This window comes from Aulonocara stuartgranti, assembly GCF_965226115.1.
Source record: "Aulonocara stuartgranti genome assembly, chromosome: 18".
Lineage (NCBI taxonomy): Eukaryota > Metazoa > Chordata > Actinopteri > Cichliformes > Cichlidae > Aulonocara > Aulonocara stuartgranti.
Window position 1 is genome coordinate 16,903,655 of NC_138954.1, and position 13,246 is coordinate 16,916,900.

The 13,246-nt window shown below is 39.5% G+C and overlaps 2 protein-coding genes across 10 annotated transcripts in view; both read left to right on the forward strand.

Annotated features, from left to right (window-relative positions):
• Positions 1-8,971, forward strand: part of ccdc178 (coiled-coil domain containing 178) — a 23,967-nt gene extending 14,996 nt beyond the window's left edge. Inside the window, exons 19-21 of one of the 7 annotated variants that reach the window (XR_014272609.1) lie at positions 2,275-2,409; positions 4,728-7,247; positions 8,843-8,971. Coding sequence is in view for 1 of the 7 variants with exons in the window: in XM_082512370.1 (XP_082368496.1) it covers positions 2,275-2,409; positions 4,728-4,817 (225 nt within the window). In the remaining 6 variants the exon portion in view is untranslated. Of the gene's footprint in view, positions 1-2,274; positions 2,410-4,727 lie in introns of all 7 variants that reach the window. The other 6 variants (XR_014272610.1, XR_014272611.1, XR_014272612.1 and 3 more) reach the window with 6 other exon arrangements.
• The window catches only part of klhl14 (kelch-like family member 14), a 23,905-nt gene continuing 19,552 nt past the window's right edge, over positions 8,894-13,246 (forward strand). The window contains exons 1-2 of one of the 3 annotated variants that reach the window (XM_082512372.1): positions 9,004-9,081; positions 12,987-13,227. The gene's annotated coding sequence lies outside the window, so the exon portion shown is untranslated. Of the gene's footprint in view, positions 9,082-11,945; positions 13,228-13,246 lie in introns of those variants that run through there. The other 2 variants (XM_082512374.1, XM_082512371.1) reach the window with 2 other exon arrangements.

The following is a 13,246-nucleotide window of genomic DNA, read 5'->3' on the forward strand; positions in this document are numbered from 1 at the left end:
AAAAAAGTCAGAGTTCAGGCAGTTAATTCATACCAAAGGAGATAAATGTTATTAACAATTATTGAAACCAAAATGTATTTATGTTGATTTGTTAAATTGCAATTAGCCCTTAAAATATGGGACTATATATATATATATATATATATATATATATATATATATATATATATATATATATATATATATATATATATATATATATATATATATATATATATATATATATATATATATATATATATATATATATATATAAGGACATTTCTCAGCCTTTAAGGTAGAACTTGAACCTTGAAGTAAAGCTTAGAGTCTGTGTTTTATTGAGTCATTTTTAGTCTACTGCGGTGGTGTATTTGGGCAAAATAGTGAAAATTGTGCCACTATCCAAACATTTTGGGATCTAGCAGTATAATGCTGACAGCAGGCATCACTTGAAGTAGTTCAAGTGGCAAACCTAAAACAATCTTCACTTGGTGTTCAGGACAGCTGCTACATAGCAGAACATGTCTTAATATGCTGAGATATGCGGACAAATATAAAAGATTACCGCTAATATGAAGTTATTCCCCACGACATTGTCCATCCAAAGCCATACATGTAAAAACAGCTAAAACAAAGAAAGTTAAAGTGCAAAATATTGTAATTTTTCACTTTCCCCCCTCCGCAGTCACATGGTAAAATGCAGGTTTATAATCATTATTAAGCTCATAAGCTGCTTTTTACTATATTTCATTGGACAAAGCACTTAGTGTTAATCTTATTTCTGTATATAGAGTGAATTGGTAACAACTACCTGCCTTTAATAGTAGTCAGCAGTGGAATATAAGTTACTATTCCATTTTATTTTACATATATATATATATATATATATATATATATATATATATATATATATATATATATATATATATATATATATATATATATATATATATACCTAATAATTTATAGTCGTTTAATACTACAGGGCCATTACCTAGATGAGCACTTTGTCCTAAGAGTTAGACCTGGCCTTTGTTTGTAATGAATTATGGATTGAATTTGTTTTCCTTAACTAAATGATCACCGTTCTTTTAGCGTAATGTTGATTCTTTCTTTTTTTATTATTGAATTAATAATATAACAATAATAAAAGAGTCTGTATTCATTAAATTTATTGCCATTGTCAATCAAGACAGGTTAAAGCCTAAATTGGAGAAATTATTAGGCATATAAACGTGTAACTTTCTGAGCTAAATAATCATATTGCTTTAACACCAGTACAGATGCAAAAATATTCTAGATTTTAACTATTACAGTCAGTCTCACAACACAAAATAAAGCACATATGTGGTATGAAAAGTGAATTATATTTATTAACTGACTAATGAAGACTCATTTAATTAATCTAATATTAGAGTTGGTAGTTTTTCTTTTAAAGACAGAAATTTCGTCATGTCAAATGTATTTACATCAGAATGCTCATGAAAAAGTGTAAAGACATTCAAGTATTCCTAATTTGCAGTTGTATATTAAAAGATACATGATTAATTAACATCTTATAGCATGTCCCAGCATCTCTGTTATCAATATCCTTTTGAATCTACTGTACAAGTAAGCACAGCGTTGTTTATGTAGAGGCTTTCAGCTCCTGGGTTTTAACAGGGTACACCATAAAGAGCATTCTTGTTATTGTCTTTTCTTCAGGAGCTGATGACTGAGCTAATTCGCTTTAGTTTTCAATGCACTGGGGAACACATTGCCAAGCAATGATAAGCTTTGTAGGAAGAGTAGAGAGATGGAGGGGGAAGAAAAGCAATGGCATCTATCAGAATTTAAACCTCTTTGCTTGAAACTGTGTTCAAATAATAAAGCAAGCAGCATGTCTTTCCAAGAGACTAGGAATAATTTCTGGTTTCAGTGGGGGGTTCATGACTCTGTGTGTATGTGTAAAATATGTCTTGAGGGGATTGGTATAAAGTTAAACTGGGTGAAGTAGAAATATTTTACTCATCAGCTTTGCAGTCACAGAGTTTGCCTCGGCTAGAACAAAACTGCTGAAGCATTTAGAGAAAATTAACCCCCCATCCTGGCAGCCAGATGTGACTGGATTCTGATGAGTGCACACGAGTGGGCAGAGAAACCAAGAGACTGTGAAATTCCTGTCAGGCCCGTGTACTGCAGAATGGGCTATTGACTGCTTTCTCTATTCCCCTCCATCATTCTTCTTGAACACTGCCATTAATTTCCTCTCCTGCCTTACCAATTCCTTTTCTCTGCCTTCTCTCCCCCTAGCTCTCTTTGTTGCAGAAGAGGATGCACAAAGCTTTGGTGAAATACTTCAAACAACGCAGCCTCTACAGCCAGGCTGAACTGGACCAGTGCCAGGCTCTTTCTCAAGAGACCGACTGGAAAATAAAAACAGCCCAGGTATTTGTACATATACATGTAAAACAGGCTGGAAAACTGCACCGACTGTCACCATTCATTTAAATGGCAAATCCTTTTATTCAACTTTCATCCCGGTCTAGGTATTCTACCGGATGGCAGCATATTCTTTTGCATACTACAGTAACTCCATGTTATGCTTGGCATTGTTTGAGCCTCATCCGGCTAGTCAGTTGCCTTGTGTCTTCTTTGACAAGCAAGAGCAGCCAGGCAAACATCCACCAAGGCTTTGTGCGTCACTGCTATGGCGGAGTTTAAGACACCACTCTTACAATGCAGTCTGTACATTTACTTATCAGATCACAGACTGATGTGATGGATGATGTGCGTGTGCTACGGTGCCTTCTGGGTGACCCTGTGTCTAAGGCTAGCTCTGCCTCTCTTTTTTGTCTGTATACATGTGTTGTCACATTGCATTAAGATTCGAGCCCGTTTTTGTTTTTTCTTTCTTTTTCTTTTTTTACACTTTGCATCTAATTCAGAGTTCATTACAACACATGGAAGATGTCCATGCCTTACAGCTTTTTTGTGAATAGTATAACCTTCTGTCTGTCTCGCCGAAGAGTTGGAGCATATTCTGCAAGGTTGAAAAGTAAGGATCTTCAATTAGAGGATAATCGGTGTCTAATCTGTGCTGTGATGTGCGATGAGGTCAAAGCGGACAGAGGGACAGTGATGAATCTTTATGAAATGTCCTGTCCAGTATTACTGCAGAGCCAGGTGGCATGCAACCATAGTATGAACTACTTCCACTTTTTCACTTCCTTTTTACTTAGGCAGTAGGATATCCTAAATCCCTCGACAGCCATATTTGGCAGTTGCAAGCTGTTGTTTTTGTGTAAAATTCTTATTTTGTTTTTGTCACTTAATTTGATCCAACAACAAATTTAGCAGATACGCTGCAGGCAAAATACGCTCTGATTTTGATTGGAGGCTTTCCAGGAGGATACCTAGTAAAGTGCTATCAGGTGGTTTCCTTCTCAGTTTCTCCTCCTCTGACTGCTTGGCATATATTTTTTTTCTTCTTTTCGATGGGTTCTGGTCCAGACATTACTGGAAGCAGCCATGTCTCAGCGGCCCAGCCTCAAAAGGCCCCAGCAGATCACAGCTCAAGGCAGGGAGGAATGGGGCACAGGGGGAGGAGCTATCAGAGAGCTGCAGAGTGTGAAGGACAAAAGAGCTGGTGTATTCAAGCGCACCACACCGTCACCCGTCACAGCTCAGCACAGGGTCCATCAGAGCAGGCAGCACTCACTTTAAACAGGCTCCTGATGAAGAGTCCAGATCAGGCTCTATCCTCCAAAAAGTACACATGGAACAAAAAAACAAAATAAAGCCCTTTTGAGCTCAACTTTAAATGCCTTATGAGATTACGAGCAGGCATAATCACTTCACCTATCCAAATATTAAAACCTTCACAATTCCTATAACACAATTAGTATTTCTGACAGGGTCAAAGTTTATCAATATCAACTGGCAGTTTAATAGAAATAAAGGAATCAATAAAACTGACATTGGTTGTAACTGCAGTGAAACCAGGCTGAATCCTGATGAGGCCTGTGCTAATCCATCATGTCCACTTAACCCCACGAGCAGAACATAAGAGAGGTCAGGTTAACGCTTTCACAGTTATAGTGCTGGAATAAGAAGCCAAATGGCAGTTTGTTCAAAAGTAGCTTGAGGGAAGGGAGGCCAAGGAACCCTAGGGTGGGTGTGTAGGAGTGGGTGGGGGAGGGGGGTGTTGTAGGAGTAGGGAGGGTGGGGTGGCGGGCTGTCATCCTGTTACACTCCTGCCAGAACTGGCAGTTCAGCTTTGTGTTCTGCGAGTTTACACTGGGGATGGCATAATTGACAATGGCTAACAGCGGAGAGCAGTGCAGAGCCTTGTTGAATGGCCAGTAATGATTGGAGCAGACGCCCACTGCCCCAGTCCCAGGGGACAGTAATCCAAGATCCTGTTTCTGATATAATTGTTAGTCAGAGAATTTCTGCATGGCTAGGCTGGTTCAGATTCCCAAGCTGGTTGACAGTGCCAGGCAGTTTAATAGAAAAACTGGATGCTGAGGTTTTTAAAACAGAAGAGCACTGAACCTGGACGCGGTTCACCAGGAGCCTCTTGTTCTCCTTCCTGACGAAAAATAAGAACAAGACGGTAACTTTACTCTCGCAGCTGCAGACACGTCAACTGTGTGCGCAGGAGACACATGAAACGAAGATGCTTTATTGGTGCCTTTCTACAAAAGCAGCATTTTCCTAATTAGCCTGTTTTCATTTATTCTGTTTGTGCCTTATTTCAACAGGAGGAGATGTCAGAGGAAAGCGAACTTATCTCAGCCTTCCTACAATCCTTGACAGATGACTCTACTACTGCTGATGATGCTACGGGGTGAACAAACAAGCCAATCCAGATGCCGCTGGATCCAATGAGTAGATGCCTTCAGTTCAAATAGCAGTGTAATTGGACATTCACCTGTACCAGACAACTTACTTACCCTAGCACGCTTCACTATTCCCCCCTCTTTACTTGCAGCAAATCCATAACAATGAAACAGGTGACTTTCATGCTGCTGTCAGGACTGATCTAATTTTAGCTGGGTGAATGATTGCAATTGGCTTTGCCTCATCAGATAATTAATCTATGTCACCATTAATTGGAAAAGAGAATAATTACAGGCAGTGTTGACAGAAATTCTACGCTTCTCCAGATCCCAAGATCTAATTACAACTAGTGAAACCCCATGACCTTAACTAGCACTTAGTACACCTTGGCCACCTTGACCATGCCCATGCGAAGCCCGTCGTCTCTCCAAAGAATCTATTTTTTGTTATTGCAGCCCACACTCTTCTGCTCTCTTCACTCACTGAAAGCTGTCTCCCTCAATCACTTTTCAATATTCAATCTTAATTTTGTGGAAGTTTAGCATTTTCAATGAGCTGGAGATGAATGATTAATGAATAAATTTAAATGCTTCATTTTGTCCATGGATCATTAGTTAAGTCCTTTGTGGGAAGGACCTGAGAAAGGAGTGAAAATTATTGAGACATTAGCCTGGAGCAATCCAGGGGTAAATAGTGTGCACAAAAGGATGTTGTGTGTGCACTATCCACTGGCTTTCTAAAGAACCCTGGGGAAACACTGTTTTCAATTTGGAATCTTAACTGAATCACATTTAGTACTTGTAGAAAATTGATTTTTCTTTCATCATGTTTAAACAATGTCATACTAGTGGTAAACAACACAAAGTCTGCTCTGTATAAATGCTAAAGTGCGAAATCCCTAGATATTTATCATTTCCACAAGAATGAAAAGAAGTTAAAAAACAAACAATGTTTATATATTAATCTAAATTGTACAAATTATGCTTATGCTCATTAGAATTTTAGTAGCGTCAAGGTTAATGCTGTTAGACTACTCCTTGGAAAATATGTTACCCTTTCCTTCTGAGTTGATAGAGATGCTGTTGTTTTGTTGATAACAACAGATGCCTTCCATACTAGAGGAGACAGAAGGGGGCAGTATGGACACAACAACCTTAGCAAATAACTGACTGAAACATGTCTCAGTATCATGTTATAACACTAAGCATAACATCTCAAACTAAGACGGCTTGAAAAAAACAAAATAAAACAAGTAAAAATATATATATTTAAATCAAACTGACACATTATCTCTCATGTGGGGAAAAAAGAAGATTTTTTCAGATATTTGGTAAAGTTTCTTTACATAGGTTTTTGGGCCAACTGTATACTATAGAACAAACATTCAGCATGACACTAACTTGGTCGACTGCTCGCAAAGCCACGACGCCACTAGCTCCCTAAAAGCATCTTGAGGAGAAAAATGTTCAGTCCGTCTCATATTCTGTACTGACTATATGGCAATTTCTCAAATGAAGGTGCCTCTCCAGCACATTTATCTGCTCTCCTTGCATCTAATCAATCCCTTAAATAAATGAAAGTGAGCCACAACTAGATGTCATCACATCTATCTGCGGGCGTGCCTCAAAGTGCACACACCTTAATGCTGCTACTCTAAAGAGGATGGACTGTGGAAATACTAATGGGGGGGTGTACTTGACAGCTGAGGGGCATTACATGCTTGTTTCAGTATGATGAGGATAAAACATACAGCACATGCCTCACTGTGCTGTTGCATACTCTGATACCTCAAAGCTGGTTTGGAATATTTTTTTGTACTTTTGTATCAAGGCATATTTTGCAAGAGGCATGTTGAGAAAATCTGATTTACAGGCAGCATGATTCTCAATTTCTGCCTGGCGCCACCGTGCAGACGATGGGCCCGTTTCATTTGGATTCACTTCAGTAATCACTTCTGATCACTGGAGTGAAGCCGAGTGAATCAGAGCAATGTTCTGTCTTCTTAAGCTAACCAAAATTCTGCTCTGAGATCTTTTTAAAACCAGGAAAACTGAGGCGTCCTCTCAAACCGTCCTCTCTTTGTTCATGAGAAAGTGGAGAGTTGAGCCATGGAGCCGATGGAGTCGAGGAAAGAATGTGAGTTGAGAAAGGTGCTACTGTGTCTAAAATATCAATGAGGGAGATGCTGCCAAGTTTTGGAGCACACGAGAGGAAATAGGTTTTCGGTAGTATAACATGAAGTGCACCCTGGTACACCCTATTTGGTCAGTGCTGATAACACTGTAATCTGGGAAGATTTTCTTTTATATTACTATATAATCGTCTGATTTTTATTCATCTGACTTGAGTGTGTGTTCCTTTAAAGTTTAGGTAACTACAGCATCTGTCATTCAGTCATACAGTACCGCTTAACAATACACTGGAACAGTGTGATTGCCCAGGTGAGTCTTTAATGTGGAGCTCAGCAGAAAAACATGACAAACAAATTCATCAGTATAACAATACATGTTCCTCGCGTTTCCACACTCATTTGATTTCAAAGATATTTATCTTAAGAGGATAATAATTTGTGAAAGTCTCTGACATTTGTGGCTAGCTAGCATGATAATAAATCCATGGCTTGGAACATTTTTTAGTTAATTAGAGTCAATCAATCCAAACTTTGCTCACTTACCGGTGTGAAACCGGAGTATAATGAGCAGAAATCAGCATGGTGATTGGAAAACACAAATTACAGCTGTTAAAGAGAAACTCATCCACTTTTCTTCTGTTGATGCAAATGCCTGCTGCGAGGATTTAAAATTAGCACGGCATTCCTTTAATGGATGTTGAGGCAAAGTGCTCCTCTATAATTAAAAAACCTGTTAATATCCTCGTAGGCTAAAATAAGAGGGGTTAGTATGATTGTGTGACACCTCTTTAAAAGGACACATTGGTCAGTTGGCTATTACACAAAACAAAACTGTATCTGCTTTTATTTAGTTTTATTTAAATCATGGAACCAGTTTGCCTAACACTACTTAGATTCACTGTATGCTGTGTATATATTAAGGTGCTTTTTCCTCCCATGTTTATCCGCATTATGAGCAAATGAAGTAACCCTACATAATGGTGTGTGACCATACCAGTGAGATGGTCAGCACTGCTGCCTCAGTAAGATCATGTAGCATGTTAATGAACTTCGCTGACATATGGGACAGTCTTTGCTATTAAAGGCTGTGTATATCTCTATGTTCAGGGCTACATTCATATATTCCTGACATATTCCACGCACCTTTCATTCATGGTGTAATGATGTGAATAATGACCTGCTGATATTAACAGTACCATCTGATCTAGGGTCCCAGACAGTAACATGACATAACCTCCCGGCTGCTTGTGTCCACGATATATATATATGACCTCACCGCTGGATGTAATTTCTTTTCAAGAGCTCTTGGAAAGGGAGAGCTTATGTTGTTGAGCTCATGTCGTCAAGGCTGGTAACAGCAGCTTGCCATTGTATTAATTATTGTCAGGGAATCCAAGGGGTGTAGATAATACAGAATGCACTGGTTGGTCCCATTTGTTTCACTTGTCAGTGGAGTGAATAATTGGGAGTGCTGACCATATTAGACACAGAGAATTTCTAAAAGATACGACTCAAACTGTTGCAACACAAAAGTACTGCTTGGAAATTAAAAAGCTTAATGTGTGAGAATTTCAAATCAGTATGGAATAATTTACCAGCTTCTCATTGCCAAAGGAATTTACTGAAGTTTAACTCTGACAGCAGTCATTCTGATACACAATGAAACGGCTCCGATTGTGAGAGAAACTGTTTACTCCGTCCTACTTTTTTTTTTGTTTTGTTTGTCCAAGAATTAAGTTTCTTTTGGTGAACGGCAAAAAACGTTAAGTGTCAGATATTTTGCACCCTGACTTCATTCTTCAAAGGTTTGAGAACATTGATACAATTCTAGTAGAAGAGGGGTTGCTAATACAATGGGGCTCATCTTGCAATTCTCCCAAGGAATAACTATCAGTCCTGCTACAGCAGCTTCAGCGTCCCTAGGTGACCGCGCCACTGAGCCCGTGTTCGCTCCATCGCACCCCACTCCACGCCTGCTGCCACCCTGAAGGTAGATGCATCACGCTGGGGAGACTGCACAACAGCAGCCCCCTCTCCTCCAGCCCCCAAACCTTCTCCACGGCACAGTGGCCTCCTGCGGCCCCTATACACAACTTTGGGTCTCCATTACAGCCCCGGTCCCAGCAGCCCAGACTCTCCCTCAGGTGAGTCTCCATACCACCTCCGTGTGTCGTCCCACCTGAACTGCACAACTGGTATCCTTTTGTCATTTGAGAATGCCACAACACACACACATATTGTGCACACATACACACACACACACACACACACACACACACACACACACACACACACACACACACACACACTCTCTCCTGTGCTCACTCTGGAGGGGACACCGCCTGTTCCTTTCTGCTCACCTCCCGGCTGCCGACTGACTCTCTGAGCCGTGTCTGTGGTGGCTACGCCATGTGTGGGGATCTAGGGGTTTAAAACAGCAGGCCTCCCAATACTCCCTGAATGGCAAATATAAGTGCTTCCAATTTATTACACAGTGGACGTTTTATGAATCATCTCTGACTAACTTTGATCTGAAATGACAAGCATGTGCTAATCAGTCCTGATATCCAAAAAAAGTGCTAAAAAAAACAGGAAACAGAAAACTGGATGGGTTGAGATTTTACAATTAATCGAAATAAACTGAACCTGCTAGTACAAATATTGCACTTTTGATGACCCTTTCTTCAATTTGTACAATTATAACAACTACCTCTGATTAAGCAGCCTGTTCCTTTAATGCCAATGCTACATTTTTTTTTAGAACTAATCTCTCTATAGTATAGTATACGGTTTGGTTTCCAAATCCAAAAATGGTGCAAAATAATTCCACACAACTGTAAACTCTTCCAAGATTGGAGAGGGAGGCATAAAGAGAGCCCTGCTTGTGTTCATACATACAGTTAACTGGAACTAAGGGGGGATCTTTAAATGTAACTTCTAAGAGCCTTGTAATGAGTATTTACTGTAACATGCAGTTTGCATTAATTTTGTCTCACCAAAGTGTTTCTGAAGAGGCTCCCCGCAGCATTTTCAGCTTTCCTCCTTTTAATATATTTTTTATCATTAAAAAGGGGGCTTTAAACTGCAGCACTTTTGCTAAAACACAAATTACAACTTTCACTTTATAGGTTGCCATACCACACCACACTTAGTTAACAAAATATTTTACAAACAAGATGATATCACCCTCTCCATGATATTAATATGATATGTTCTCTGATCTGTAAACAGCTGGTTATCTTGCTTTTCCACGATAAGAGAAAGTGCTGAGGATTTACGCTTGGTGAGCACATTTGGGCTGAATCTTTCACACGTCACAAATTGCAGATGGGAAGCAGTGATCTTGAACAGCCGATCACATTTCCGTGACCATCTGACACCTTCCATTTAGGAAAATAATACTTTCTATCTTAGCATACCCCTCTGCAACAGCCAGCAAAAGGAATTATGCCTGGTAGACTTTGCTATTCACAACTTTGGAGCTTCTCCTGTTGTTTTGTTTCATTGCACTGATTAGATTAAATGTTCGCTCTTTAATCAGTTACCCAAGGCCACGATAATGCTGACAGTTTGTGTTTTGCTTCATTTTTATGTGTTGTAATGGGCACAAAATTATGCTGAAGAAAACAATAAGGAAGCATGATATAATGCAAGCATTACATATGAAGATGCGTAGTATCTGGGGGTAAAATCAGGGGCTTATTCACTGAACAGAGTAGATGGTCAGTGGCTGGGAGCTTTGTCTGCTCTTAAAAGCTTATATTATGAGTATACTGCAGTATTTAAATCTGATCTAACTGCGGTTATTTACACTAACACCCCTCCTTTTTTCATAACATTGAAGACAAAAAAAAAAAAAGACTTTTTACCCATAGAGGTAGATATGCTATCTGAGTAATATGACAGAAAGAAATGAGTCGGGTTAACTGGTACAGAGAGTTGTAAATCACTGTAGTGTGATTCTTTGTCTCAAAGGGTTTAATTAGTCTAGAAATTCTTCTCTTATCTGATGACCCCCCCCCCCCCCCCCCCTCCTTCTGCACACTGCAACAACTTACAACCATAAACGCCCTGCAATCTGAAGACCAGTGGCCTCAGGAGACTGAGTTGCTACAAAGAGCTGAAAGAGTTGGAAATGGTCATTTTATTGCGTTAGAATAGCTCGCTCGAGACTTGGGTAATGTAGTGCTGTGTGCTGGTAAAGATGACAATATGTAACTCCAAAGTGAAATACAGTGAATTACTGTAGTGCTGTGCAGTGTCAAGACCTCTGGAAATGAGGTAACGAAATAATCGTGGTAAACAGTAAAACAAAGTGCTTTCATAGTGGTTTCAAACCGCTAATTAATATTAGAGTAGTATAGTTTTCCTTCGGTGACGATGATTATTTGAGATGCAGCGCACAATCTAATCAGTCATCACCGCAGAGTTCATGTAGAATGAATTTCCTCGGCATAACTACAAGTTGGGGATTAGCAGGCTGTGTGCTTGTCAAACACTTGAACATCAAAACAGCATTGTGGTGCCTTCTTATTATAAATGCTACCAATGTATGGTCCGCTATTGCTTGACGGTAGCATGGCGGTGCTCTCTTTCATAGTATATGAACAAAGCCATTTATCCCTATCTGTCATTTCTTAAGTTGTGAAGTACCTGTCACTTCTGGTCCCATGGGAGTCCTACATGTAAGTGTATTTACTCTAATTGAGCTCTTTATGTAATTGACAGTTTATTCTGGCCTAATAAATCCTTTCTAACGGTTTCTGATTAGCTGTGTGAGCATTTTGTTTGCTTTTTGAGGTGATTATATCACCTTATATTCATGTGATGGGGGTAAATGAAGGAATCCTAATTTTGAGATGAGATGTTTCTGAGTTTTTGAAAGCTCTCGTTGTTGTTGAACTGTATGCAGCTATACCAAAGTGATTTGACAGATTAATAATTTAGCAATGGAACTACTTAGTGCCTCACAGCTGTTAGTTTGTTGTGGTGGTGACAGAGTGTTTGGTGCAATCCATAAGTTCATATGAGCATTCCCAACCAGGAGTTTTACTATGTGATTCATCAAGCCACTTCCTTTAGTGGATTCACTTTGATCTTATACTCTTGGAGGATCTCTGGGGGCAAAAATGCAGGTGTATGGATATAAATACTCCAGCAGAACTACTGTGCACTAATGGACACTGTATTAGGTTACAGCCCTTTGTGTTTTCAAGCCTTATGTTTTTAACAATGAACTGATCAGACATGGTAATAATGAATGAAAACAATATATATGTTCTTTATTTGTGCTTGTTGTTTTTTTTTTTAACTTTATGTCCCTTCTGTACATGTGTGGCATTTCATAATGCTGCTTCAGTGTCACACTAAAATGTAGAAAAAAGGAGGGTATTATCTGCTTTTAATTAAACATGATAAAAGTCTGCACAGTTGTCTGTACATTGAGGTGGGTGCTGTTTATTATACAGATGTATAACTTCAGTTTGTGTAGAGCACCTTCTTTTGAAGGACTAGTAGGAGCAGAATGAGATGAGGGGTTATTTTGGCGATGGAGATTAAGGCAGGGGCTTTTTGTCATTTGTGCGAGACAAGCCATTCATCCATCCAGTTCACAGCCAAAAAAAGGCTGGTCCCAGAAATTAGCAGTTTCAGCTCAGCAGCAAAGTCGTCGGGCTGTGAAGGCAGAGAGAAATTGACTAATTAGCAATGCGCACTAAAACTTGACGGTTCTCTCTATAACAGCGAGGGAAAGACTCGGTTTTTCTCCCCCTTTCTCTTTTCTTTCTTCCATAGATGTTTGAAATCGCAGTCATTTACGCTCGACAGTTTTTACAATAGCCTTGAGCCATAATTTTGCGAGTCTCTCCAGCATCCATACCCCTGCATGGTCTCTCTCCACCGGCCATGCACGACCGTTTCTCTCCCCAACCGTGGATTTCCTATTACTCTCGTTACGACTCACTGAGCCCCAGGCCCAAGGATAATGATGTGTTGTTTCTTGGTAGCATAATTTGTCACACGTATATTTCTTCTTCTTCTTCTCTTGCAGAAAGCACAGCTCCCTCTCACACACTCACACACTTCTTGTTAATTCAGAAGAACAAATGATCAACGTCAACAAATAACCCGAAATAGTGACTTTATGAGTTGGAATCAATGGTTATTTTGAGACGCCATAGACTTTAAAGGAAAAAGGACATTTCTTAAAAGGAGAACAAAGGAAAATTCAAGTGAGATTATTGGGAACCCGAAGCTTACTTTCCTTTTTTTTGGTCAAGAGCTGAAGTCAGGTAAGTTTGGCTCCTTCTC